Source organism: Cannabis sativa, chromosome 6 (assembly GCF_029168945.1).
Source record: "Cannabis sativa cultivar Pink pepper isolate KNU-18-1 chromosome 6, ASM2916894v1, whole genome shotgun sequence".
Classification (NCBI taxonomy): Eukaryota; Viridiplantae; Streptophyta; class Magnoliopsida; order Rosales; family Cannabaceae; genus Cannabis; species Cannabis sativa.
The window spans coordinates 73,590,856-73,615,352 of record NC_083606.1 but is presented as its reverse complement, the minus strand read 5'-3'; the positions used below and the strand labels follow the sequence as shown (position 1 = coordinate 73,615,352).

At 34.5% G+C, this 24,497-nt stretch overlaps 2 protein-coding genes, 1 non-coding gene and 2 pseudogenes across 3 annotated transcripts; 2 read left to right on the top strand and 3 right to left on the bottom strand.

Moving 5' to 3' along the window:
• Nucleotides 1-622: 622 nt before the first annotated feature.
• Nucleotides 623-1,879, bottom strand: LOC133039433 (silicon efflux transporter LSI2-like; annotated as a pseudogene).
• Nucleotides 1,880-4,218: 2,339 nt separating this feature from the next.
• Nucleotides 4,219-5,170, top strand: LOC133038943 (histone H3.2-like). The gene has a single exon (XM_061117642.1). The coding sequence runs from the start codon at nucleotides 4,538-4,540 to the stop codon at nucleotides 4,946-4,948; it is 411 nt and encodes a 136-aa protein (XP_060973625.1). The 5' UTR covers nucleotides 4,219-4,537; the 3' UTR covers nucleotides 4,949-5,170.
• Nucleotides 5,171-12,275: 7,105 nt separating this feature from the next.
• On the bottom strand, nucleotides 12,276-13,186 carry LOC133038945 (histone H3.2-like). The gene has a single exon (XM_061117643.1). The coding sequence runs from the start codon at nucleotides 12,910-12,912 to the stop codon at nucleotides 12,529-12,531; it is 384 nt and encodes a 127-aa protein (XP_060973626.1). The 5' UTR covers nucleotides 12,913-13,186; the 3' UTR covers nucleotides 12,276-12,528.
• Nucleotides 13,187-15,102: 1,916 nt separating this feature from the next.
• LOC133038941 (silicon efflux transporter LSI2-like) lies at nucleotides 15,103-18,306 on the top strand (annotated as a pseudogene).
• A 3,860-nt stretch (nucleotides 18,307-22,166) lies between these two features.
• LOC115724301 (small nucleolar RNA R71) lies at nucleotides 22,167-22,272 on the bottom strand. The gene has a single exon (XR_004013099.2). It is a non-coding gene; the product is annotated as a small nucleolar RNA R71 (small nucleolar RNA).
• Between the last annotated feature and the right edge of the window lie 2,225 nt (nucleotides 22,273-24,497).

Below are 24,497 nucleotides of genomic sequence, written 5' to 3'. Positions count from 1 at the left end.
GAGAGTTGGCACTAATAATGCAGTGTGAGCTATGGGATATTGAACATGGGAATGCTTGCCTTGCCTCATATATAGGATCAAAGTGTGGAGTTTTGCAAGGATAACTTGGGTCTTGGTGAAACAAATCAGATATTTTTTGATATCTTTTTCTATGTGATATTGGTTTTGTAATATCTAGTATAAATATATTATTATTTAGTATATTATTGTACATTATAATATTTTATTATTGCACTAAATGGGATATACATATTATTGATTAACTCTAGTATAAATATATTATTTATTTAGTATATTATTGTACATTATAATATCTAGTATAATGTGGCATTTCCAGTGAAAGTTCTTGCAAAATTTGTCTTGTTCACTCACAATATGAACTGAAAAAATTAACTCTCTATGTAAGTTCGTTTAAGATTGTGTAGATTACTTTTTTCATTTATAAATGTAGTATTCAAATAATGTGTCTCTTAAATAACTGAGGTAATCTCAGTCTACAATATCTTTCCATTTTTGAATATTAAAGCTCATTTTTTCCCATGCAAATATGTCTTGTGGTCTTATTTTTTGAGTAAATTATTTCTTGAAAGAAGAAGAAATACAGAATATTTGACGAGGCTGATCTATTCTTTCATTTAACAATTAATACAGTTGCAAAGATAACTAAAGAAAGATTAAACATCTTTCCAGTGTGGTATATCATCAGCCAATTATACTCACACATTAATTTCTACTTACAATTACACTAACAAAGGACTAATTAAACCTTAATTAGCTCTATATATCAACCCCTTATGAGGAGGGTGAGGCCAATAGTTGTGACAATGATTGTGGATGGAAGACCAAACTTGAGATGAGTCCAGAAAGAGAGTGTGTAGTTGAAAGATGGATCAGCTAGACGAGCTTGCTCACACACGATTAGATTAGCAGCCGAACCAGGTAGCGACAAGTTTCCAGCAACTGTGCTCACCCACCCCAAGATAAGCCATGATTTTTTCACTTCATGTGGCGATATAGCTGCTGCCATGGCTGCTACTCTTCCTCCAAGTAGAAGAACAGTTGGTACATTTGAAGCAAGAGAGGACAAGTATGGCAACTAACATGATCAATCTTAAACAGGACAATTTGAAGTAGTGATTTCCTCATCTTTGTTAGAAGACAAGACCCTCCAATACATGCATAAGAGAATTGAGAGGAAGGAGTCCCAATAGAAATTGTCCGAAAGAAATTTTGCTTTGTATGGCAATCACCAAGTTTTGTGGATTGCCAATAGGAGTTGCAGCAGAGCCAATGTTTGCACTTGAGGCCAAGGCCAGTAAGAAAGGATGGGGTGGAACATTACTTTGCTTTGCGGTTCTCAAAACAAACTCTGTTAGGACAATGCAAGTGGTGTCATTAGTAAACAATGCACTTAACAGAGCAGAAATTATGCAGATTCTGCAAACCACATCTTTCGGACCTTGAGATTTCCATGAAAGCAAATGAGCGATATACTTAAACATGTCAGCTTTGTCAAGATAGATACCAAGAAAGACCATGGTTCCAAAAAGAAATCCAAGGACTGAGAGATCAATGGCATCATATGCTTCATCTGGAGTGATGACCTTAAAGATGATCATAAGTATGGCTCCAAGGAGGGATCCTGCTGTTCTGCCTATAGGTACGTAGTAATGGAAGTGAAGGGAATACTTCTAACACCCAGAAAATTACAAATGAAATCGAACCTAGCACTACCTTCTCCGTAGACGCTAACTCTAACGCCATTAATTTCTGAAACTAGGAAAACTTAAAAGAAAGAGTTCAAATCATCAATTGGTTTGGAACGATATATAGAAGCTACTTGCAACTCATGCATGGGTACGTACGTTATATATAATATTCAAAATTTAAAAGTATATATATATAAAGGCTCAAAAAACAATGGTGAAATAAGGACCTTTTTAATCTGAATAAATTAAAATACAAATTAAAAAAAAGGCACAACTTTCCAAAAACATCAGAGAATATATATATATATATTGATAAGATTTTGTCCCGTTATTGTACTTTCACAGATTGTAATTCGTGATGTATGACAGCCGTCAAGGAGTTATTTGATCTGACGATTGAGATTGATTTAGGGGTAATTAGGGTTAAAAAGTAAAAACGTACCCTGATACTCATTTAATGTACCTTGAGACCCATCTAATGACCACGGAATACATTTCGTGAAAGTACATCACGCGACAAAATCATATCCTTATATATATATGTTACTTTTTTGTTGCCAAAATAAATAAATAATTATTGTTAATTTGAAAATAAAGACAACTAGGATTATGATTAATTGAGGTAGTTTATGCCTTAGTTAGGGTAATTATCTTCAATCTTTACATGTATTAATGTGTTTTTATTTAGGGTAAATACTATTTTAGACCTTCTGTTTTACAAAAGTTATCAATTGGACCTTGTGTTTTGTTAAATGACAAAATGGACCATGTATTTTCTAAAATAGTACAAATAAGACTCTGAATTAATTTTTTGTCAAAATAAAGTTTAATTATAATCCGATCTAAAAGTGTTATGACCAAATTGTTTACATTTTTTGTATTTGTTTGTATTAAGCATTGTCTTCAAGTTGGTTGTATTAAATTGTCAAAAATTAAACTCAGTGTCCTACTTTTACTATTTTAGAAAATACATGGTCCATTTTATCATTTAACAAAACACAGAGTCCAATCTGTAACTTTTGCAAAACACAGGGTCGAAAATGGTATTTACCATTTTATTTATGTACTAATTATGTATAAAATAATCATGTGACATAAAAAAACATATACATTACAATTTAATTAGATATATAATTAAATGAAGAATGTTAATGTATATATAACTTTATTCTTTGCATAACGAGCATTGCTATTAGGCATTAGTGGTGCCTAGCACCTTTGCGACATGTCGCGTTGCGATTGGCTAGCGATACTCCCTAAAAACTATTATATTAAATTATATGGGACCCGATACTTAGTTGTACCAATAGCGATATTGACACATAGGAAGGTGCTAGGCACCACTGGTGCCCTTTAGCATTTCTCTTGCATAACATATGTAGTGTTTTGATTATATAAATGGGCATGAATCGAGGAGTGAAGTCGCGTGTTCTTGCTCCATTGAAAGGATTGGGGGTTCCCCATGCTGGTCGGCCGATGGTGACCTTGCGTGAGCATAGATCCTTGAGCTCTGAGAAGAATTCCCTAAGTCTCGATCTGAGTTCCTATTTCTGGTATTGATGGTGATAAAGAGCATTTGGTGAATTTGCCTATTTTCGTGAATGAGGCACAGGGCTCTGCATCAGCTCTCGAAAACTCTGTGATTTTCAATTTGGAAAAGGAAGTAGAGGAACGTAAATTATGATTTAGATCATCAATATTTACCTTACCAAGTTTCATAATTTCAATGTTAATGTCAACTTGGAAAATTGAAATAAAGAAGTTTAGTTTTAACATTATTATTAATGTATATTTCTTTTATTTTAAAAGTATATGCCTTTTTTTTTAACTTACTAAATATCTTAACAATTTTAATTTAAGATTTTTTTTTATTATTTTTTTGGCTGAATTTTTTTTTAATGTATGAGTTGAATGTCAAAAATCTTAGGGAAATTTACATAGTATATTAACTTTTTGTTATTTTTTTACAAAAATATTGTCAGACGGTATTTTTTACTTTTTTACTGTATTTTTTTATAAGTTTCATACTGCAGTATACTGTGTTAAGTTTTCACTGGTGTTTTACTGGTGTTCTACTGTTGTTTTGAGTTGTTCTGCTTTGTGACAAAACTTACTTGTTCATCTTATCTATTACTTTCCATAGCTCTCTCTCATATATATCTCGACACATAAATTCATACATAAATCATAACAAAACATCATCATCATAAATTAGATTTATAACCAGAGTGCAAGTCATTATTTACGTGTCATTTTCTTATTAGTATATTAAAATTAATTTTTAAATAAATCAAGGACTGCCATGTGACTATTGACTTATACTTAATAGTTAGGTACTTACAAAAATTCTAAAAAAATATAACTTAATTATTATTACCGTTAAAAATTATATTTAAATATTTATGTAATTGAACTATAATTAGGTTTTTATATCACTAATTTTTGTTGTTGTTATTTTAAATATTTAATATATTTGCTTAAATAAAAAAATTAGTATTACTATTACATCCTTCAAAAAAAAAATGTTAATACATTTGCATGTATTTTCCTCCTTTCCTATATATTTTTAAAATCAGAAATTACAAATTTTAGCGCGCTTAAACAAAAAATTTGAAAACCCGCCAAAACTTTTAATTTGATTGAAGATCCGCATGAACACACTAAAATGAATCTACACCGTCCATTAAGAATAAATCAACGCTCAAGATTCATCCTCTTCATTTCACCACTACTATAAATACCAAACTCAAATCCCACACTTTCCACAACAAACTCCATTTTCTCTTCCAATTTTCCCGAGAAACAAACAACTCAACTTCATCCCCTCAATGGCTCGTACCAAGCAAACAGCAAGAAAATCCACCGGAGGAAAGGCTCCAAGGAAGCAACTGGCAACCAAGGCGGCAAGAAAGTCTGCTCCAGCCACCGGAGGAGTGAAAAAGCCACATCGATTCAGGCCAGGAACCGTTGCATTGAGAGAGATCAGAAAGTACCAGAAGAGTACTGAGCTTTTGATCCGAAAGCTTCCGTTCCAGAGATTGGTGAGAGAAATCGCTCAGGATTTCAAGACCGATCTTCGATTCCAATCCAGCGCTGTGTCTGCTCTTCAAGAGGCTGCGGAGGCTTACTTGGTCGGTGTGTTTGAAGATACTAATCTCTGTGCGATCCACGCTAAGAGAGTTACAATCATGCCAAAGGATATTCAGTTGGCTCGTAGGATTAGAGGTGAGAGAGCTTAGGGTTTTGCATTTCTCTTCTGTAATTGCTTTTAGATCATTGTTTTTTTTTGTTGTTGTTGAATCCAATGGATGATTATTAGATTAGTTTAGCTCATGTTGTTAATTATTATTACTGTTTTATCTAATTAATGAAGTATTAGTAATTGGATTAATCTTGTTCTAAGGTTGAATTAATGTATCTTTCTTTTTATATAAAATAAGCTTAATTCACTAATCCTAAACAAAAATAAGCTTAATTTCAATCCAAAAATAATTACTTTGCAGATTGTGAATTGGACAATTAGGGCTTACAGAGAGAGATTTCACATAAATTGTTCTTTTTCTCTAATGGTGTGCTTATCGAAATGTGTCGTTTTTATAAATATTGTCGTTTTAGTTTTCCCGTGTTTAAATTAATATATAGTTTTGTTAAACAAGTGTCGTTTTTGAAAATAATGCTAGTTTATTTTGTTTTCTTTGAAATTTGTCGTTTTTTCCGAATAATGTCGTTTATGGAAATGATTTCTTAGTTTATGTCGTTTATCGGAAATAATGCCTTAATTTATGTCGTTTTCTGAGAAAATTGTCGTTTTTTTATAAATATTGTCGTTTTGGTTTTCCGTGTTTAAATGAATATGTCGTTTAAGAAGTGTCGTTTTTTGAAGATAATGCTAGTTTGTTTCGTTTTCTTGGAAATTTGTCGTTTTTTTTGAATAATGTCGTTTCTAGAAATGATTTCTTACTTTATGTCGTTTTCTCTGAAACCTGTCGTTTAATGAATAATGTCGTTAATCGGAAATCATGTCTTAATTTAATGTCGTTTTCTAGAAAAGATGTAATTTCTCTAAAACATTGTCGCTTCCGTTAAAAAATGTCGTTTTATTTAAAACATGTCGTTTATCCGAAAAAAGTCATTTCTCCGAAATGGTGTCGTTTTAATGAAAAGATGTCGTTTTCTGAATAATGTCATTTTTACGAAAAATTATCGTTTTCCGAAAACATGTTATTTCTCCGAAATGATGTCGTTTTCTTTAAAAAATGTCGTTTATTACGAAAAATTGTCGTTTTCTTGAAAAACTGTCGTTTTTTTATAAACCTGTAATATATCAGTTAAACTTTATTGTAAGCAAAGAAACTCTAAGAGGAGAAACGAACAATTAAATTAAAGGGCAAAATAACAACAACGAGGAAACAAGGAAAGAGTTTTCATACAATTATAGATGGCAAAAACATATATACACTCTTTATGAAAGTAGGTAGAGAGGAGAGAGGAGAGAGGAGTGTATATAAGTTATAGGAGTTTGTATTGGGAAAACTACAAGAAACCTCTGCCTACTTATATACACTCCTCTAACTCATTCGAACCAGTAAATACAAACTCATTCGCCTACTTATATACACTCCTCTAACTCATTCGAACCAGTAAATACAAACTCATTCGCCTACTTATATACACTCCTCTAACTCATTCGAACCAGTAAATACAAACTCATTCGCCTACTTATATACACTCCTCTAACTCATTCGAACCAGTAAATACAAACTCATTCGAACCAGTAAATACAAACTCTAACTGCATACCTCCACAGCTCTAACGCGACGATCACCAATATGAGTCGATCTTCATTCTCTGATTTAAAGAGAAGTCTAAGCATGACTAGAGCTTCATTTTCTGATCTAAGGAGGAGGACTCTAAGTACAAGGAGGTCATCCTTTTCTGATGATGTACCAACAACTGTAAGTACAAGGAGGTCGTCCTTCTCCGATGTACCAACAAGGAGGTCGTCTTTCTCCGATATGCCAAGATCTCAAAGTATGAGATATGCAGCGACATCACCAAAGTTTACTGATGTTCAAAGGCCAAGAGGCCAAAAGAAGAAAGGCGCTCTAAAAGAAATGAAAGGAGCTCTTAATAAGATCTTCAAAGGTCTTTTTAAGAGTAAAAAAAAACACCTTTCCGAGAATGCGGAGACGGGAATTCCAAGAGCGCCCGCAAATTCAGAGGCAAGTGATCACGATCCTATCCCCGATAATATAACGGAAGAAGAAGAGAGTTTCGTTACACCTAGGAATAGCTTTGAATTTGTTATTCCTAGGAATCTTGAGATTGAAGAGCATCCATTTTGGAGAAAAATGTAATAATAAATATTTTATTTTTTCCGTGTGTGGTTATGTTTTAGGGTTTGTGAATAATATATCTTTTATATTGAGTTTATTGGATCTTTAGGGTTTTATTTAGGTGGGCCATTTTTCTCTTGTTGGGCCGAATTTTAGTGTGAAAGTGGAGAGTCATAGTTTGACTCTAGTTTGACCGAAACATATATTAAGTGAGAAAAGGAATTGACCTTGATTGGAGAGAGAAAGCTTCTCTTTGGGCTGATTCCTTTTGGGGCCGAACCATAAAGTGGTTCCCTTGAGTGATATATAATTTTGATTGGTAAGACTTCTTGTTGGGCTCTTGTGTTTGGGCCTGAAAATTATTGCAATTGTTATTTTTAATAATACCAATTATTTTGTGGACGCATAAAAAAATAAAATTTTAGAAAAATACCAATTTGCATATAGTATTAACTTGTTTCTCTAAGTGTGTTGGTAGAACAAATAATTTCCAACAGTGGTATCAGAGCCAAGTTATTTCCGCAAAGAGATTCAAAATAATACAATAAAGAAGCAAGTTTGAAAGATATTGAAAATCAAGAACACAAGGATGGACATGAAGAGGAGGAATTAGATATTGGAGATTTGGAGGACATTCTAAACCTTTATCTAATTTGATTTTTTAACAAATACAATATGAGTAATTTTAAAGTTGATGTTGATAAGTTTGATGGATCAGGTGACTACAGAATATGGAGGAATATGATCTCTACTGGCACAACAGAAGCTGTTGAGGGTCCTTGAAGAACCCATTGAATGGCCTAAAGGAACAACCAAGATACAGCAAGAAGAGTATCTTGAAACAGCTACTGGGATTATCATATTCAACCTAAGTGATGCAATCATTAGGTTGGTTGATAAGGAAGAAACTCCTGCAAAGATATGGAGGAAGTTGGAAGTGCAATTCCAACAAAAGTCACTAATAAACAAGATCTTTCTAAAAGAAAGGATCTTTGGCTACAAGATGAATAGATCTAAAAGTCTTGAAGACAACTTAGATGAATTTCTGAAGATGCATATAGAGTTGGCTAACTCGGGAGAAGGAGAAGCGTTGAGTGATGAAAACCAAGCAATCATCATTCTCAACTCATTACCGGAATCCTATAAGGATGTAAAGATAGCAATAAAGTATGGAAGAACTTCGATTACCCTAGATGAAGTCATCTCTGCACTAAAGTCTATGGACTTAGAGATGAAGAATGACAAGTTGGGGAGCTCTAATGGTGAGCTGAACTTGAGTAGAGGAAGGCTTCATGAGAAGAAGCCTTGGAACAATAGGGGAAGGAGTAATAGCAAAGATTCTTCCAAGGGTGGAAGATATGGAAATGGGAAGTCTCCATCAAGAGGACAGAAAGATCCTAAAGGCTGCTATCACTGTGGTAAACCGGGGCATATCAGAAGAGACTGTTATTTTTGGAAGAGAAGTAACAGAGGAAGAACAGATGGTAGCAATGGTGACTCAAACCAGGGAGAAAATCATTTCTCAAAGGAAAAGGGAAAGAAGCATGAAGCCAATCTAAGTGATGGCTATGAGAGTGGAGAAGTTTACATTACTGCAACTAAATTCAAAGAAGAATGGATTTTAGATTCAGGATGCACTTTTCACATGACTAATAATAGATCTTTACTTTCTGATTTCAGGGAATCTAAAGGAGGGAAGGTCATCTTAGGCAACAACCAAACATGCCATATTGAAGGCTCAGGTAATGTGAGCTTTAAAATGTATGATGGTATTGTAAGAACTCTTAGGTGTAAGATTTGTGCCTAACTTAGCTAGAAATTTAATTTCTATAAGTATGCTAGATGACCTTGGTGTTGTGAGTAAGATTGAGACAGGTACTATGAAACTAAGCAAAGGTTCAATGACCATAATGAAAGGCTACAAGGAAGGAGGTTTATACTACCTAAAGGGAGAACCAATTTCACATTGTCACAACACAACAGAAACTCTTGAAGATTCTAAGGCAATCTTATGGCATAGAAGACTTGGGCACATGAGTGAGAAAGGTTTGCAAATTATGAGTGAACAAAATCTTTTATGCAAGGATAAAGTAAGTAAAGTTGATTTTTGTGAGCATTGCACATTGGGTAAGCATCATAGGCTTAAATTTAAAATTGGGACACCCAATTCTAAAGAAATTTTAGAATATATACATGCTGATTTATGGGGTCCAGAAAATACAGCTACTCATGGGGGGAGTAGTTATTTTCTATCCATTGTGGATGACTACTCTAGGAAAGTATGGGTTTTTCTTTTGAAACATAAAAATGATGCCTTTGCGAAATTTCAAGAATGGAAAATTTCAATAGAAAATTTAACTAACAAAAGAGTTAAGACTCTTAGGACCGATAACGGTCTAGAGTTCTGCAGCGATTTGTTTAACATGTATTGCAGGAATAATGGCATTCAAAGGCATAAGACTGTAAGATTAAACCCGCCACAAAACGGAGTAGCTGAGAGGATGAACAAGACTATTTTAAATAAAGCCAAGTGCATGATGTTCCAAGCAGGGTTAGCTACGGGATTTTGGGGAGAAGCAGTACTCACAGCAGCTTATTTGATAAACCGAAGTCCATCAAGTGTTGTGGAGTTAAAGACCCCTGAAGAGAGATGGTCCGGCAAACCACCAGATTTATCCCACTTAAAAGTTTTTGGGTGTGCAGCATATGCACACCAAGGAGATGGAAAGTTAGAGCCTAGAGTTCTAAAGTGTGTATTTTTGGGATATTCAGAAGGAACAAAAGGGTATAGACTTTGGGTACGAGAAAAAGGTTTTAAAACTATTAATAGTAGAGATGCAATATTTGATGAAAATATTTTTCCATGCATTGCTACTAACCCAAATGTTTTAGGTTCTTGCCCTAGTACTAACCATGCAGGTAACTCAATCAACGTTGATCTAAGACCTACTACTCCAAGTGATGAACAAGGAGAAAACACTGTTCAGGTGGAACAGGGAGAAAACACTGTTCAGGTTGAACAGGGAGAGAACACTGTTCAGGTGGAACAGGGAGAGAATACTGTTCAAGTGGAACAGGGAGAAATCATTGTTCAGTTAGAACAAGGAAACCTAAGGGAAAGTCAAGCAGAGGAGTTGGAAGACTACCAGTTGACTAGAGACAAAGTTAAAAGAGCACCTAGACAGAATCCTAAGTATAGCTTCAACATTTGGAATGAAGACATTGCCTATGCACTGGTAAGTGCTTTGCAAGGACAGAAGAATAAACCAGAAAGTTGTGGAGAAGCTATGAAGAGCAAAAATGCTAAGAAGTGGAACTGTGCTATGGATGAAGAGACATACTCTTTGAGTAAAGAGAAGACTTGGGTTTGTGTTCCAAAACCCAAGGGAAGGAGTGTTGTGAAACATATGTGGCCTTTTAGACATAAAGAAAAATGCAGTAAGATAACTAAAGAGTTGGAAGATATGAGTAAGACCCTCAACTCTAATGGGAGTGATTCAAAGATGTATTTCATGTTGAGTACCATACCAGATACAACATATACTATAGTTGCTGTTAGCAAGTATATGGTATTGACTGGAAAGATACATTGGTTGATTATCATATGGATTTTAAGGTACTTAAAGAAGACAACATGTGTTATACTTGCGTTTAGAAAGTCACAAAACCAAATGGAAGGATTTTGTGACTTGATCTATACAAGAGAGAAAAACAAGGTGACACAAGGAGGTGTCACAAACATGAAGACCAAGGTGTTTGTCCTAGCTAAGTTCAAACTGAACTTGCTAGGGATAAACAAATGGTACTGACCTTTGGGGTCATTCAAGCCCTCATAGCATTATCAACTATCCTTGGGTAAATAAGAGAATCTGGGTGGAATTTGTTGTTACAGATTCACTTATTTACCCTTAAGTTGTATAACACTAATCACAGGGTTTGACAAATATACCCTTACATCAGATACAACAAATATCAAGACTAAAGAACATAAAGACAGTTACAAAGACAGTTACAACTGAAGCAGTTATAAAAACAGTTACAAATATCACTAGGGCTCTGCCCTAGATCAGATCACAGAACAGTATATAAAAGGAGGTGCTTTTCTCAGATACAACAAGCAATAATATACAGAGCAAAATAAAGAGTCACAACCAGAGAGATACAACAACAGAGAACAACATCAGAAATAACAACAAAGTAAAAAGAGAGCCTCTTTGCTGTGAGTTGTCATCTCCATGTGAGCTCCTCCTAGAGTGTTCATGTAAAAGAAAAAGAGAGTTTTTGTTAGTATCAAAAGAGAGAAAAACAGAGAGAAATACAAACTGTTGTAAATCAAAAGTGTAACCTTTGTTTGATGATTAGTGGAATCAAGCTGAGGGCTTGACGGAGAAGTAGCCGGTTGTTTTGGGCGAACTCCGAGATCAAATTTGGTGTCTCCATCTTTATCATTTCTGTTTGTATTTCTAACCCTAATCTCTATATTGTTCATATTTGTATTTGTGTGTATGTTGAGTGTTCTTGCTATTTTCGGGTTTGTTGTGTTTCGGCCAAAGAGATGGTGAGAGGGTTTTTTTGGGGTTCGGTTTTGAGTGAGTAAGTTTTCTAGGCATAGTTTCGGGTAGAAGCTTTGTGGGTTGTTTGGGTTGTTCTTGGTTCGGGTAGAAGCTGCAAAGAAGAAAATAAATATCTTGAAGAACCCTAACCTTAGAACCTGTAACAAGAAAGAAAAAGAAAAATATTAGAACCCATAGAATCTTAGCTGCTGTAAGAAAAAGAAGAGATAAAAAGCCTTACCATTTCATTGCTGCCATTAGTAGAGAAAAAGAAGAAAGCTTGAAGAAATCTCTAGTAGTAGATTCGGCTGTGAGAAAGCAAGAAGGAAAAATAAAGTTTTAGAACCCTAGAAACCCTAAGACCAAAAGAAGAAGAACAAGAGAAAGGAAAATTTTTGTAACCCTAACCCAAAAATTTTCTTTGCTGCCGTTAGAAGGAAAGAGAGAATAGAGTTTGAAATATTTTAAATATTTCTTTGAGAAAGTGTGGCTGCCGTGATAGTGAATATTAGGGTTTGTGTCATTACATTATATATTAGGGTTAAGACATAGGGTTTCTTTAGTCTTGTGGGCCGAACTATTAATTGAGAAAAAGGGGCTGTCCTTTTGATTTGATTGAAGAGAGAATATTGAATTGGGCTGCCTTTGATTATTTGGGCCGAACCAATACTGTGAAAAAGGGAGTTTTGACTTGGTTTTTTGTTGGTTTGACCGAAGGTATATATGTATCAAAGAAAGGGTGCTTGATTGGAGAGAGAAACTTTGTTTCTCTTTGGAATTGATTAGTGTGATCCGAACCTTTATTGGTTCTTTGTGTGTGTGATCTTTAACTTGTTGGGCTTTTAACATTGGGCCTGAAACAGAAAGTGTAGAAATTTTTAAAAATATCACTTTTGCACTAGTATTAACTTGTTTCTTTAAGTGTGTTGGTTAGAACAAATAATTTCCAACAATGATTGTAACTCTCTTAGCGTGGATCGCACAGAGATTAGTATCTTCAAACACACCGACCAAGTAAGCCTCCGCAGCCTCTTGAAGAGCAGACACAGCGCTGGATTGGAATCGAAGATCGGTCTTGAAATCCTGAGCGATTTCTCTCACCAATCTCTGGAACGGAAGCTTTCGGATCAAAAGCTCAGTACTCTTCTGGTACTTTCTGATCTCTCTCAATGCAACGGTTCCTGGCCTGAATCGATGTGGCCTTTTCACTCCTCCGGTGGCTGGAGCAGACTTTCTTGCCGCCTTGGTTGCCAGTTGCTTCCTTGGAGCCTTTCCTCCGGTGGATTTTCTTGCTGTTTGCTTGGTACGAGCCATTGAGGGGATGAAGTTGAGTTGTTTGTTTCTCGGGAAAATTGGAAGAGAAAATGGAGTTTGTTGTGGAAAGTGTGGGATTTGAGTTTGGTATTTATAGTAGTGGTGAAATGAAGAGGATGAATCTTGAGCGTTGATTTATTCTTAATGGACGGTGTAGATTCATTTTAGTGTGTTCATGCGGATCTTCAATCAAATTAAAAGTTTTGGCGGGTTTTCAAATTTTTTGTTTAAGCGCGCTAAAATTTGTAATTTCTGATTTTAAAAATATATAGGAAAGGAGGAAAATACATGCAAATGTATTAACATTTTTTTTCCTGTAATAGTAATATTGATTTTTTTATTTAAGCAAATATATTAAATATTTAAAATAACAACAACAAAAATTAGTGATGTAAAAACCTAATTATAGTTTAATTACATAAATATTTAAATATAATTTTTAACAGTAATAATAATTAATAAGTTATATTTTTTTAGAATTTTTATAAGTACCTGACTATTAAGTATCAAGTCAATGGTAACATGGCAGTCCCTGATTTATTTAAAAATTAATTTCAATATACTAATAAGAAAATGACACGTAAATAATGACTTGCACTCGGATTATAAATCTAATTTATGATGATGATGTTTTGTTATGATTTATGTATGAATTTATGTGTCAAGATATATATGAGAGAGTGCTATGGAAAGTAATAGATAAGATGAACAAGTAAGTTTTGTCACAAAGCAGAATAACTCAAAACAACAGTAGAACACCAGTAAAACACGAGTGAAAACATAACACAGTATACTGCAGTATGAAACTTATAAAAAAATACAGTAAAAAAGTAAAAAATACCGTCTGACAATATTTTTGTAAAAAAATAGCAAAAATTAGTATACTATGTAAATTTTCCTAACATTTTTGACATTCAACTCATACATTAAAAAAAATAATAAATAAAAAAATCTTAAATTAAAAGGGAAATTTACAAAAATACTGGAATTTTGGTTAACTTTTACAAAAATACTGTCACACGGAAATTTTTTCAAAAATACTGTGTTTTTATAAAACACCAGTAAAACACAAAACAGAACAACTCAAAACAACAGTAGAACACTAGTAAAACACCACTAAAACACCAGTGAAAACTTAAGACAGTATACTGCAGTATGAAACTTATAAAAAAATACAGTAAAGAAGTAAAAAATACCGCCTGACAGTATTTTTGTAAAAAAATGGCAAAAGTTAGTATACCATGTAAATTTCCCAATTAAAATTGTTAAGATATTTAGTAAGTTCAAAAAAAAAGGCATATACTTTTAAAATAAAAGAAATATACATTAATAATAATGTTAAAACTAAACTTCTTTATTTCAATTTTCCAAGTTGACATTAAAATTGAAATTATGAAACTTGGTAAGGTAAATATTGATGATCTAAATCATAATTTACGTTCCTCTACTTCCTTTTCCAAATTGAAAATCACAGAGTTTTCGAGAGCTGATGCAGAGCCCTGTGCCTCATTCACGAAAATAGGCAATTCACCAAATGCTCTTTATCACCATCAATACCAGAAATAGGAACTCAGATCGAGACTTAGGGAATTCTTCTCAGAGCTCAAGGATCTATGCTCACGCAAGGTCACCATCGGCCGACCAGCATGGGGAACCCCCAATCCTTTCAATGGAGCAAGAAAAGAACACGCGACTTCACTCCTCGATTCATGCCCATTTATATAATCAAAACACTACATATGTTATGCAAAGAATAAAGCTATATATACATTAACATTCTTCATTTAATTATATATATATCTAATTAAATTGTAACGTATGTGTTTTTTTATGTGACATCATTAATTATTTTATACATAATTAGTACATAAATAAAATGGTAAATACTATTTTTGACCCTGTGTTTTGCAAAAGTTACATATTGGACCATGTGTTTTGTTAAATGACAAAATGGATCATATATTTTCTAAAACAGTAAAAGTAGGACCCTGAGCTTAATTTTTGACAATTTAATACAACCAACTTGAAGACAATGCTTAATACGAACAAATACAAAAAATGTAAACAATTTGTTCATAACACTTTTATATCGGATTATAATTAAACTTTATTTTGACAAAAAATCAATTCAGAGTCTTATTTGTACTATTTTAGAAAATACATGGTCCATTTTGTTATTTAACAAAACACAAGGTCTAATTGGTAACTTTTGTAAAACATAGAGTCCAAAATAATATTTACCCTAAATAAAAACACATTAATACATGTAAATATTGAAGATAATTACCCTAACTAGGGCATAAACTACCTCAATTAATCATAATCCTAGTTGTCTTTATTTTCAAATTAACAATAATTATTTATTTATTTTGGCAACAAAAAAGTAACATATATATAGGGATATGATTTTATCGCGTGATGTACTTTCACGAAATGTATTCTGTGGTACATTAGATGGGTCTCAAGGTACATTAAATGAGTGTCAGGGTACGTTTTTACTTTTTAACCCTAATTACTCCTAAATCAATCTCAGCTGTGAGATCAAATAACTTCTTGACGGCTGTCATACATCACGAATTACAATCTGTTAATAACGGGACAAAATCATATCAATATATATATATATATTTTTTCTCTCATGTTTTTGGAAAGCTGTGCTTTTTTTTTTATTTGTATTTTAATTTATTCAGATTAAAAATGTCCTTATTTGACCATTGTTTTTTGAGCCTTTATATATATACTTTTAAATTTTGAATATTATATATAACGTACCAATGCATGAGTTGCAAGTAGCTTCTATATATCGTTCCAAACCGGCCAATTGATGATTTGAACTCTTTCTTTTAAGTTTTTCTAGTTTCAGAAATGGCGTTAGAGTTAGCATCTACGGAGAAGGTAGTGCTAGGTTCGATTTCATTTGTAATTTTCTGGGTGTTAGCAGTATTCCCTTCACTTCCATTACTACCTATAGGCAGAACAGCAGGATCCCTCCTTGGAGCCATACTTATGATCATCTTTAAGGTCATCACTCCAGATGAAGCATATGATGCCATTGATCTCTCAGTCCTTGGATTTCTTTTTGGAACCATGGTCTTGGTATCTATCTTGACAAAGCTGACATGTTTAAGTATATCGCTCATTTGCTTTCATGGAAGTCTAAAGGTCCGAAAGATGTGGTTTGCAGAATCTGCATAATTTTTGCTCTGTTAAGTGCATTGTTTACTAATGACACCACTTGCATTGTCCTAACAGAGTTTGTTTTGAGAACTGCAAAGCAAAGTAATGTTCCACCCCATCCTTTCTTGTTGGCCTTGGCCTCAAGTGCAAACATTGGCTCTGCTGCAACTCCTATTGGCAATCCACAAAACTTGGTGATTGCCATACAAAGCAAAATTTCTTTCGGACAATTTCTATTGGGACTCCTTCCTCCCATGCTAGTTGGTGTCACTGTCAATATCTCAATTCTCTTATGCATGTATTGGAGGGTCTTGTCTTCTAACAAAGATGAGGAAATCACTACTTCAAATTGTCCTGTTTCAGAAGTAAACTCATCTTCTCAATCTTTGGAGGGAAAGAATGGAAGATTTGGATGGAAGAGTAGGTGTGTTTACCTTGTCACTGCTGGTATGGTGATTGGGCTACTGATGGGTTTGAACATGTCTTGGACTGTGATTACAGCATCTCTTCTCCTAATTGTGATTGATTTCAAAGATGCAGGGCCGTGCCTTGAAAAGGTTTCTTACTCTCTCTTGCTACTCTTTTGTGGAATGTTTATTACTGTAGAAGGATTTAACAAAACTGGAATACCAACCACTCTCTGGAACATGATAAAGCCTTATTGTAAGATTGATCATGTTTCAGGAATGGTAGTACTTTCAGTTGCCATACTTGTCCTCTCAAATCTTGCTTCAAATGTACCAACTGTGCTTCTACTTGGAGGAAGAGTAGCAGCCATGGCAGCAGCTATATCGCCACATGAAGTGAAAAAATCATGGCTTATCTTAGGGTGGGTGAGCACAGTTGCTGGAAACTTGTCGCTACCTGGTTCGGCTGCTAATCTAATCGTGTGTGAGCAAGCTCGTCTAGCTGATCCATCTTTCAACTACACACTCTCTTTCTGGACTCATCTCAAGTTTGGTCTTCCATCCACAATCATTGTCACAACTATTGGCCTCACCCTCCTCATAAGGGGTTGATATATAGAGCTAATTAAGGTTAATAAGTCCTTTGTTAGTGTAATTGTAAGTAGAAATTAATGTGTGAGTATAATTGGCTGATGATATACCACACTGGAAAGATGTTTAATCTTTCTTTAGTTATCTTTGCAACTGTATTAATTGTTAAATGAAAGAATAGATCAGCCTCATCAAATATTGTGCATTTCTTCTTCTTTCAAGAAATTTACTCAAAAAATAAGACCACAAGACATATTGGGTTTTTCACCACTTCTGCATGGGAAAAAATGAGCTTTAATATTCAAAAATGGAAAGATATTGTAGACTGAGATTACCTCAGTTATTTAAGAGACACATTATTTGAATACTACATTTATAAATGAAAAAAGTAATCTACACAATCTTAAACGAACTTACATAGAGAGTTCATTTTTTCAGTTCATATTGTGAGTGAACAAGACAAATTTTGCAAGAACTTTCACTGGAAATGCCACATTATACTAGATATTATAATGTACAATAATATACTAAATAAATAATATATTTATACTAGAGTTAATCAATAATATGTATATCCCATTTAGTGCAATAATAAAATATTATAATGTACAATAATATACTAAATAATAATATATTTATACTAGATATTACAAAACCAATATCACATAGAAAAAGATATCAAAAAATATCTGATTTGTTTCACCAAGACCCAAGTTATCCTTGCAAAACTCCACACTTTGATCCTATATATGAGGCAAGGCAAGCATTCCCATGTTCAATATCCCATAGCTCACACTGCATTATTAGTGCCAACTCTCTTCCAAAGTGAAAAAACCCAAATAGCTAGCATTCTAATTAATATCTAAAGGATACAAAAGTTGTCAAGAAAAGATGAAAGAGAAAGACATGTAGAGAATATCAAAAGTAACATAGACGCGAGCATGGGCAATGTGGATGAGTTTGGAAGCAGTGACTTCGCCATTCTTTCAGCTCGTTCTGTTGTACAGCCATAGGTCCGCCGACAATGGATTCTTTGATGCAGCTTCTTTGGATTCACCTTGAGTTTTCTTAGCAATCAATGGTGGAGATGAGTAACTGAGGCTACGAATGCAATTGGATTGATAATAAGGGTTTGTAGCACTTGAGCAGAGTAGACGTGTAGGAAATTTAGCTCTAATACATAAGAATTAACCTTTGTAATTCCAATTTCAAGATCACACTTAAACAAATAACAAAAAAAACCAACCAACACATTAAACCAGAAAAATAATACAGATGAATCTAGATAGCTTCTAGACACAACAATACACGAGATTTATACTAGTTACGATCTTAAGTTTAATGTGAACTTGGTCATACTCCAATTTAAAAGCATTGCCACCAATTTTTATTAATAATGAGAATTAGAGATAACAATCTCAAAAGCTACGAGGAAATAATCATTGTATGTCATTCATGGTAGGGTTGTACATCGGTCGGTTTGGGCGGTTTATCTTATATATTTTCTAACCCAATCTAAAGTTCGGGTTGCTAAAATTTAAGTGCAACCCGCCCAATTTTAAAAAAAAATTCTATAAACCGACCAACGGTTTGGTCGGGTTAACCCGCCCGAACCGGCCAAATTTTTTTTTTTTTTTAGTTTTAAAGTTAAAATTAACAAAAATTTTAAAAATATCACATTCCACCAAAGTACAATACCATATATATGACTTTAAAACTAATAATTAAGTATATAACTTTATATTATTATATATTTAATCATTTATATTATATATAATAAAAACTAAAAAGTTTAAAAAAATAAAAAATAAAAGTGCAAAATCGGGTTGGTCGGTTTAATTGGGCGGGTTGGACCTATTTTCAACCCGCCCAATTAACAGATTGGGCGGTTTGTAATTTTTTCGGGTTATTTCGGTTTGTAATTTTTATCGGTTTTTTCGGTTTGGTTTGGGCGGGTTATTCGGTTTAGGCGGTTTACAAATTTTTTTGTACAGCCCTAATTCATGGTGTAATCTCTCAACACTCATTAACTCACTAACCCGAGCCAACATAATCGACAATATTGCTCAATACAATTTCCCAATCCCGCTCTCTCTCTCTCTCTCTCTCTCTCTCTCTCTCTCTCTCTCTCTCTCTATTGTGTTGTGTCTCTTTTAAATTCATCTTTCTCTTCTTTCTATCCATCCTCTTTGAAATGAGTGTTGGAAAAGTTCTCATTACAAGAGAGAATATGAGAATTACAATCAAAATACTCAAAATAAAAATAAAAGTATTTCATCAAGATTACAAGAAAGCTAAAGAAGAAGAAGAAGAAGAATATCACACACAAAGCTTGAGCAAGGCTCAACGACCTTTGTCCTAAAAGTTATGTAACGCCCCAATATTTTGCTTTATTTTACGAAGTGCTAATTTTGATGCATTAATTAAAAAGATTCAAATCTGTTTGAAAATACACAGAGGGTTTTACAATAAATATGCAAAAAGGTGAATGATCATTCATATTGAAACAAAATAAGTAGTTGAGTGTATTTTTCTTAAAAAAAATAAATAAATTTATAACATCCCACTGAGCTCAGATTACTTTATTATTAAAAAAAAAAAAACAAACAAACAAAACCAAGGCTCCACCGGCGTTCTAGACCGTTTGCTCGTCCATAGCCCCTCGCAGTATACATACCAAAACTGACCTAGCTCATCAAACTTACATTCAATGTTCCCTGTCTATTGCCTGTAGGGGGAAAGTAAGGGGGGTGAGCTAAAAGCCCAGTAAGAAAATGCTTAACATACAATAGCATACAATACACTAAACATATCTTAAAATTCACAATAATACGATTCTTTATAACATTAACGTATCCAGTCTTAACAAAATTATATGCCTTAGCTAATAATTGTAATTTAAATAACTTCATATATGGAAAGCTATATCATATACCATATAATTTGTACTAAACGAAACCATTACATATATGTAGGGATCACAACCCTAACATCATACTCATAGCACAATCATAGCAATAACATATAAAACTTATTTCAATCATATCATGTCTTTACCATAACATTGGCATATCATAGCCATTACTTACATAACTTGGGCCTAGCCTAGCCCTACAATATCCTGGGCCTAATCTGCCCATATAATAACCTGGGCCTATGTAGCCTGTTAGGCTAAAATTAGTCTAAGTTTCGGGTCGTATTTTCAGTTAGTTTTCACTCTTGTTTCTAGTTTTAGGGCTATTTTACGCTTGATTCTTTTGTTTCAGGTCCTTGGGTGTTTAAAGAAAGTATGTACAAGAATTGAGGAAAAGTGGTGAAAGAATCGAGAAGAAAAACCAAAGTTTGTGTCGTCGCTCGTTCCAGCCGCGGCGGGAACATGCCGCCGCGACGGGAATCGGCGAGAGGATCTCGAAGTTTCAAAGTTTAACCCCGTCGCGACGGGGGCTTTGCCAATCGCGACGGGGACCCCAGTGACGGGATTTTTGGGCAGTTTCGTAATTTCACGAATTTTAAAGATGAGAATTGGTTTAAATAGTGAGGGTTCGTGAAAATTAGGGATTATTCAGAATTAGAACCTTAGAAACAAAGGAGGAGGCTAGAAGAGCGGCGTGTGGCGACCCGGATCAATTGCTTCAACTAGTTCTTTCTCTTCTCTTTAATTTTTCTATGTTCTTTTCTATTTCAATGTTAATTATGGATTTGATTATGGATGTTTTGAACTAAACTCCTATTTAGGGAGAATGATGAATGTTGTTTAAGTTTTTCCTAGTTAATGATTAATTGTCATTCCTCCATCTTGATTGTGAATACTATTCATATTTGTGTTTAATTTCCATGTGCAAGATTGATCACCTTTTACATATTTTATGATCTCAATTCGAAATCTGAAAAGTGAGAATTGAGAATGCTAAAATTGGATAGTCTAGGTTTTGATGTGAAACGAAAGTATTTACATAGCCTTTGTGACATTTAGATTATTGCTTAATGCTGATTTCATGTTAGTTTAATTAAGAGATTAATTAGAGAGCATGAGATTTAGAACCTAGAAGATCTGAAAAGAGCTAGGTTAATTCATAATCTGTCATTCACTTCAAGAGAAGGATAGCAATTAGACATTAACATTGGTAACTTAACAACAGGATTCGTCTCCCTATTCTCTCATCTTGATTAATATTCACTTGTTTCTTTAAGTTTCTTGAATTTCTTTCTTCCTTTTTTAATCATAAATACTTTTGATTTGCCAAATAGAATTATAAGTATAGTTTAGTAGTAATTAATCCAATTCCCTGTGGTTCGACCTCACTTGCGTGAGTATACTACTTGATTGCGTGCACTTGCGTAGTAATTAATAATTTTCGCAACAAGTTTTTGGCGCCGTTGCCGGGGAATTGTATAAAGATTAATATTACCCAAAATTATACTAACTTCTACTTTGGTTTATTTTTCTTGCTAATTACTAATCTTTTTCTTGCAATATTTTCTTTATCTATTTCAGGAATCCTAGTGTATGCGCCGTCAAGGACAAGCAGTCATATTACCAGTTGATCCTGAAATCGAGAAAACTTGTAGGAGAAACCGAAAGAACAAGAGGCAAGAAAGAGTTTCAGCAATTGCTGAAACAACAGAAATCATGGCTGCTAATGTGAATGCGAATGTTGTAAATAACGACAATAATGGTGGTGCCGTGGAAGACCAAGCTAATGACCGTAGCTTGAGAGATTACATTCTCCCTACTCTGACGGGAGTGCAGTCATGTATCGAGGAGCCCGCCTATAAGTGGATGCGAATAACTTTGAGATCAAACCTGCCATACTTCAAATGGTGCAGTCTTCAGTTCAGTTTGGTGGCCTCCCTTCTGAAGATCCTAATCTGCATCTCTCGAACTTCATGGAACTTTGTGAGACTTTTAAAGTCAATGGAGTTAGTGATGATGCCATTCGTTTGAGACTGTTTCCATTCTCACTTAGAGAAAGAGCCAAGAGTTGGTTAATCTCCTTGCCACCAAATTCCATAGCAACATGGACAGACACTTAGCAACTAAATTTACGTCTAAGTTCTTTCCCCAAAGAAAGTACGCTAAGCCGCGAGGGAGAGATCAACAATTTCTGTCACAAGAGAATGAGTCTCTCTATGAGTCTTGGGAGAGGTTCAAGGACTTAATCAGAAAGTTTCCTCATCATGGTATTGAGAAGTGGATGCTGGTTCATAATTTCTATAACGGGTTGGTTGGTAACACTAGAACTCTAATAGATGCAGCAGCTGGCGGAGCCTTTATGAGAAAGAGTGCTAATGAGGCGTATGATCTATTGGAGGAGATGGCTCTAAACAACCAGCAGTGGCCAACTGAAAGGAGTCAATCTAAGAAGGTAGCTGGTGTGTTAGAGGTTGATGCCATTACAAAGCTGACAGCTCAGGTTGAGGCCTTAACAAAGCTGATCGCAGTGCAAGCCAAACAAGCTCAAGTGGTTTGTGAGATATGTGGAGGTCCCCATCACTTTTCTGAGTGTCAGGCAGATGTGGATGATTTGCCAATAGATCAAGCAAAAGCCATTGGAAACTATTCCCAAAACAATAATTATGGGCACAACCAATAGGGGTTCTACCAGCAGAGAAACCAGCCCCAATAAAACCAACAACAGCTGCAACAACAAAGTTCTAGTGGAGGCTCCACTATCCAAGCTGATTTATTGCTCCAATTCATGATGGAAACTAGAGCCTCTATTAAAACTCTAGAAACTAAAATGGAACAATTGGCTACTCAAGTGGAAAAACAAGCTCAAGGAAATTCGCCTAGCACTAATGATGCAAAAGGAAGAGAACAATGTAAAGCAATTTCCTTAAGGAGTGGAAAGAAATATGATGGGCACCGAGATGATACAACCAAAGGTGGATGAAGAGATTAAAGATCAAACAGCACCAACTCGAAGCATCATCAGAATAAGAAGATTACCGATAGTCCGGCACCACCACAACAAGCCTCCACCAATCAATATTGATCATCATGTGAAAATACCCTATCCTCAAAGACTCCGAAAGACCAATCTAGACAAGCAGTTCACAAAATTTCTAGAGGTCTTCAAAAGATTACACATCAACATTCCTTTTGCCGAAGCCTTGGAACAAATGCCTCGTTATGTGAAGTTCATGAAGGAGATATTGTCTAAGAAGAGAAAATTGGAGGACTATGAAACAGTGGCATTAACTGAGGAGTGTAGCGCCATTTTGCAAAAGAAACTACCGCCCAAGCTTAAAGATCCGGGTAGTTTTAATATTCCATGCTCTATAGGGGGTTCGGTGGAAACTAAAGCTCTATGTGATCTGGGAGCAAGCATTAATCTAATGCCCTTGTCTGTCTTCAAAAGGCTAGGATTGGGAAAAGCAAAGCCCACAATGTTGACTTTACAACTAGCGGATCGTTCTTTGACTCATCCTCGTGGGATAATTGAAGATGTCTTGGTGAAGGTTGGTAAGTTTATCTTCCCCCGCCGATTTCCTAATTCTTGATATGGAGGAAGATTCAACTATTCCCATTATTTTGGGAAGACCATTCTTAGCCACAAAGCCGAGCATTAATAGATGTTCAAAAGGGAGAGTTAAAGTTGAGAGTGCAAGATGAAGAGGTCAATTTTAATGTTTTTGCCCCAACCGACATTCCTACATGTTGCAAGATTGAGATGGTGAAGGGTTCTTTTGTTAAAGCTGATAAGAAGAAAGCAAAGCCTAAAGAGCGACTTCGAACGATTCGGCGTCATTGGAAAAGATTGATGTGTGGTAGTTCTGAAGGTGAGCTTACTCTTGTGCGAAACTCTGAAATCAACACGATTGGTGGTAAATTTTCTTCATTTAGTACGAGGGCTCTTTTGGATGAAAAGGGTCCGCCCAACCCCTTCTGATGGGGGTTCAGGTAAGTCCTTCTCACCTTGAGTATAATAGCACATTGGGGACAATGTCATATTTAGTTTGGGGGGAGAGACTTAAAATTTTTAAATTCTGCACTTTAATTTCTGCATTTTAATTATCTATTTTAGTTTTTTTTTTATTTTAGTTAAGGAATGGCAATAAGCTTGACGATAGTTGTATACTGCTGATTAGTGTGATGTGATCTGAAATTATAAAATAACTGTGTGCTTGATTATGCTAACTCTTTGGATTAGTTTGGATGCATAGAAACCTGTGTTTATCTGCAAATACTCAATCTGTGAAAATTGTTATAATTGTTTTACGATGGTTTGTGGTAAGATTGACAGGATAGCTTAGAACTTGCATGTTTATTCTTTTGAGACGAAATCCTTGATAGTGTTCAATTGGAATATGACTTAGGCATTTGTTGGATAGTTTGAGCCTTTCAAGCCTACCGTAATAATGTGTATCCCTAGTTAACCTTTTGAGCCTAAACCTGTTATGTTTTTC

Coding starts and splice junctions, on each gene's coding strand:
- LOC133038943 (XM_061117642.1), top strand. CDS start 4,538: ATGGCTCGTACCAAGCAAACAGCAAGAAAATCCACCGGAGGAAAGGCT.
- LOC133038945 (XM_061117643.1), bottom strand. CDS start 12,912: ATGGCTCGTACCAAGCAAACAGCAAGAAAATCCACCGGAGGAAAGGCT.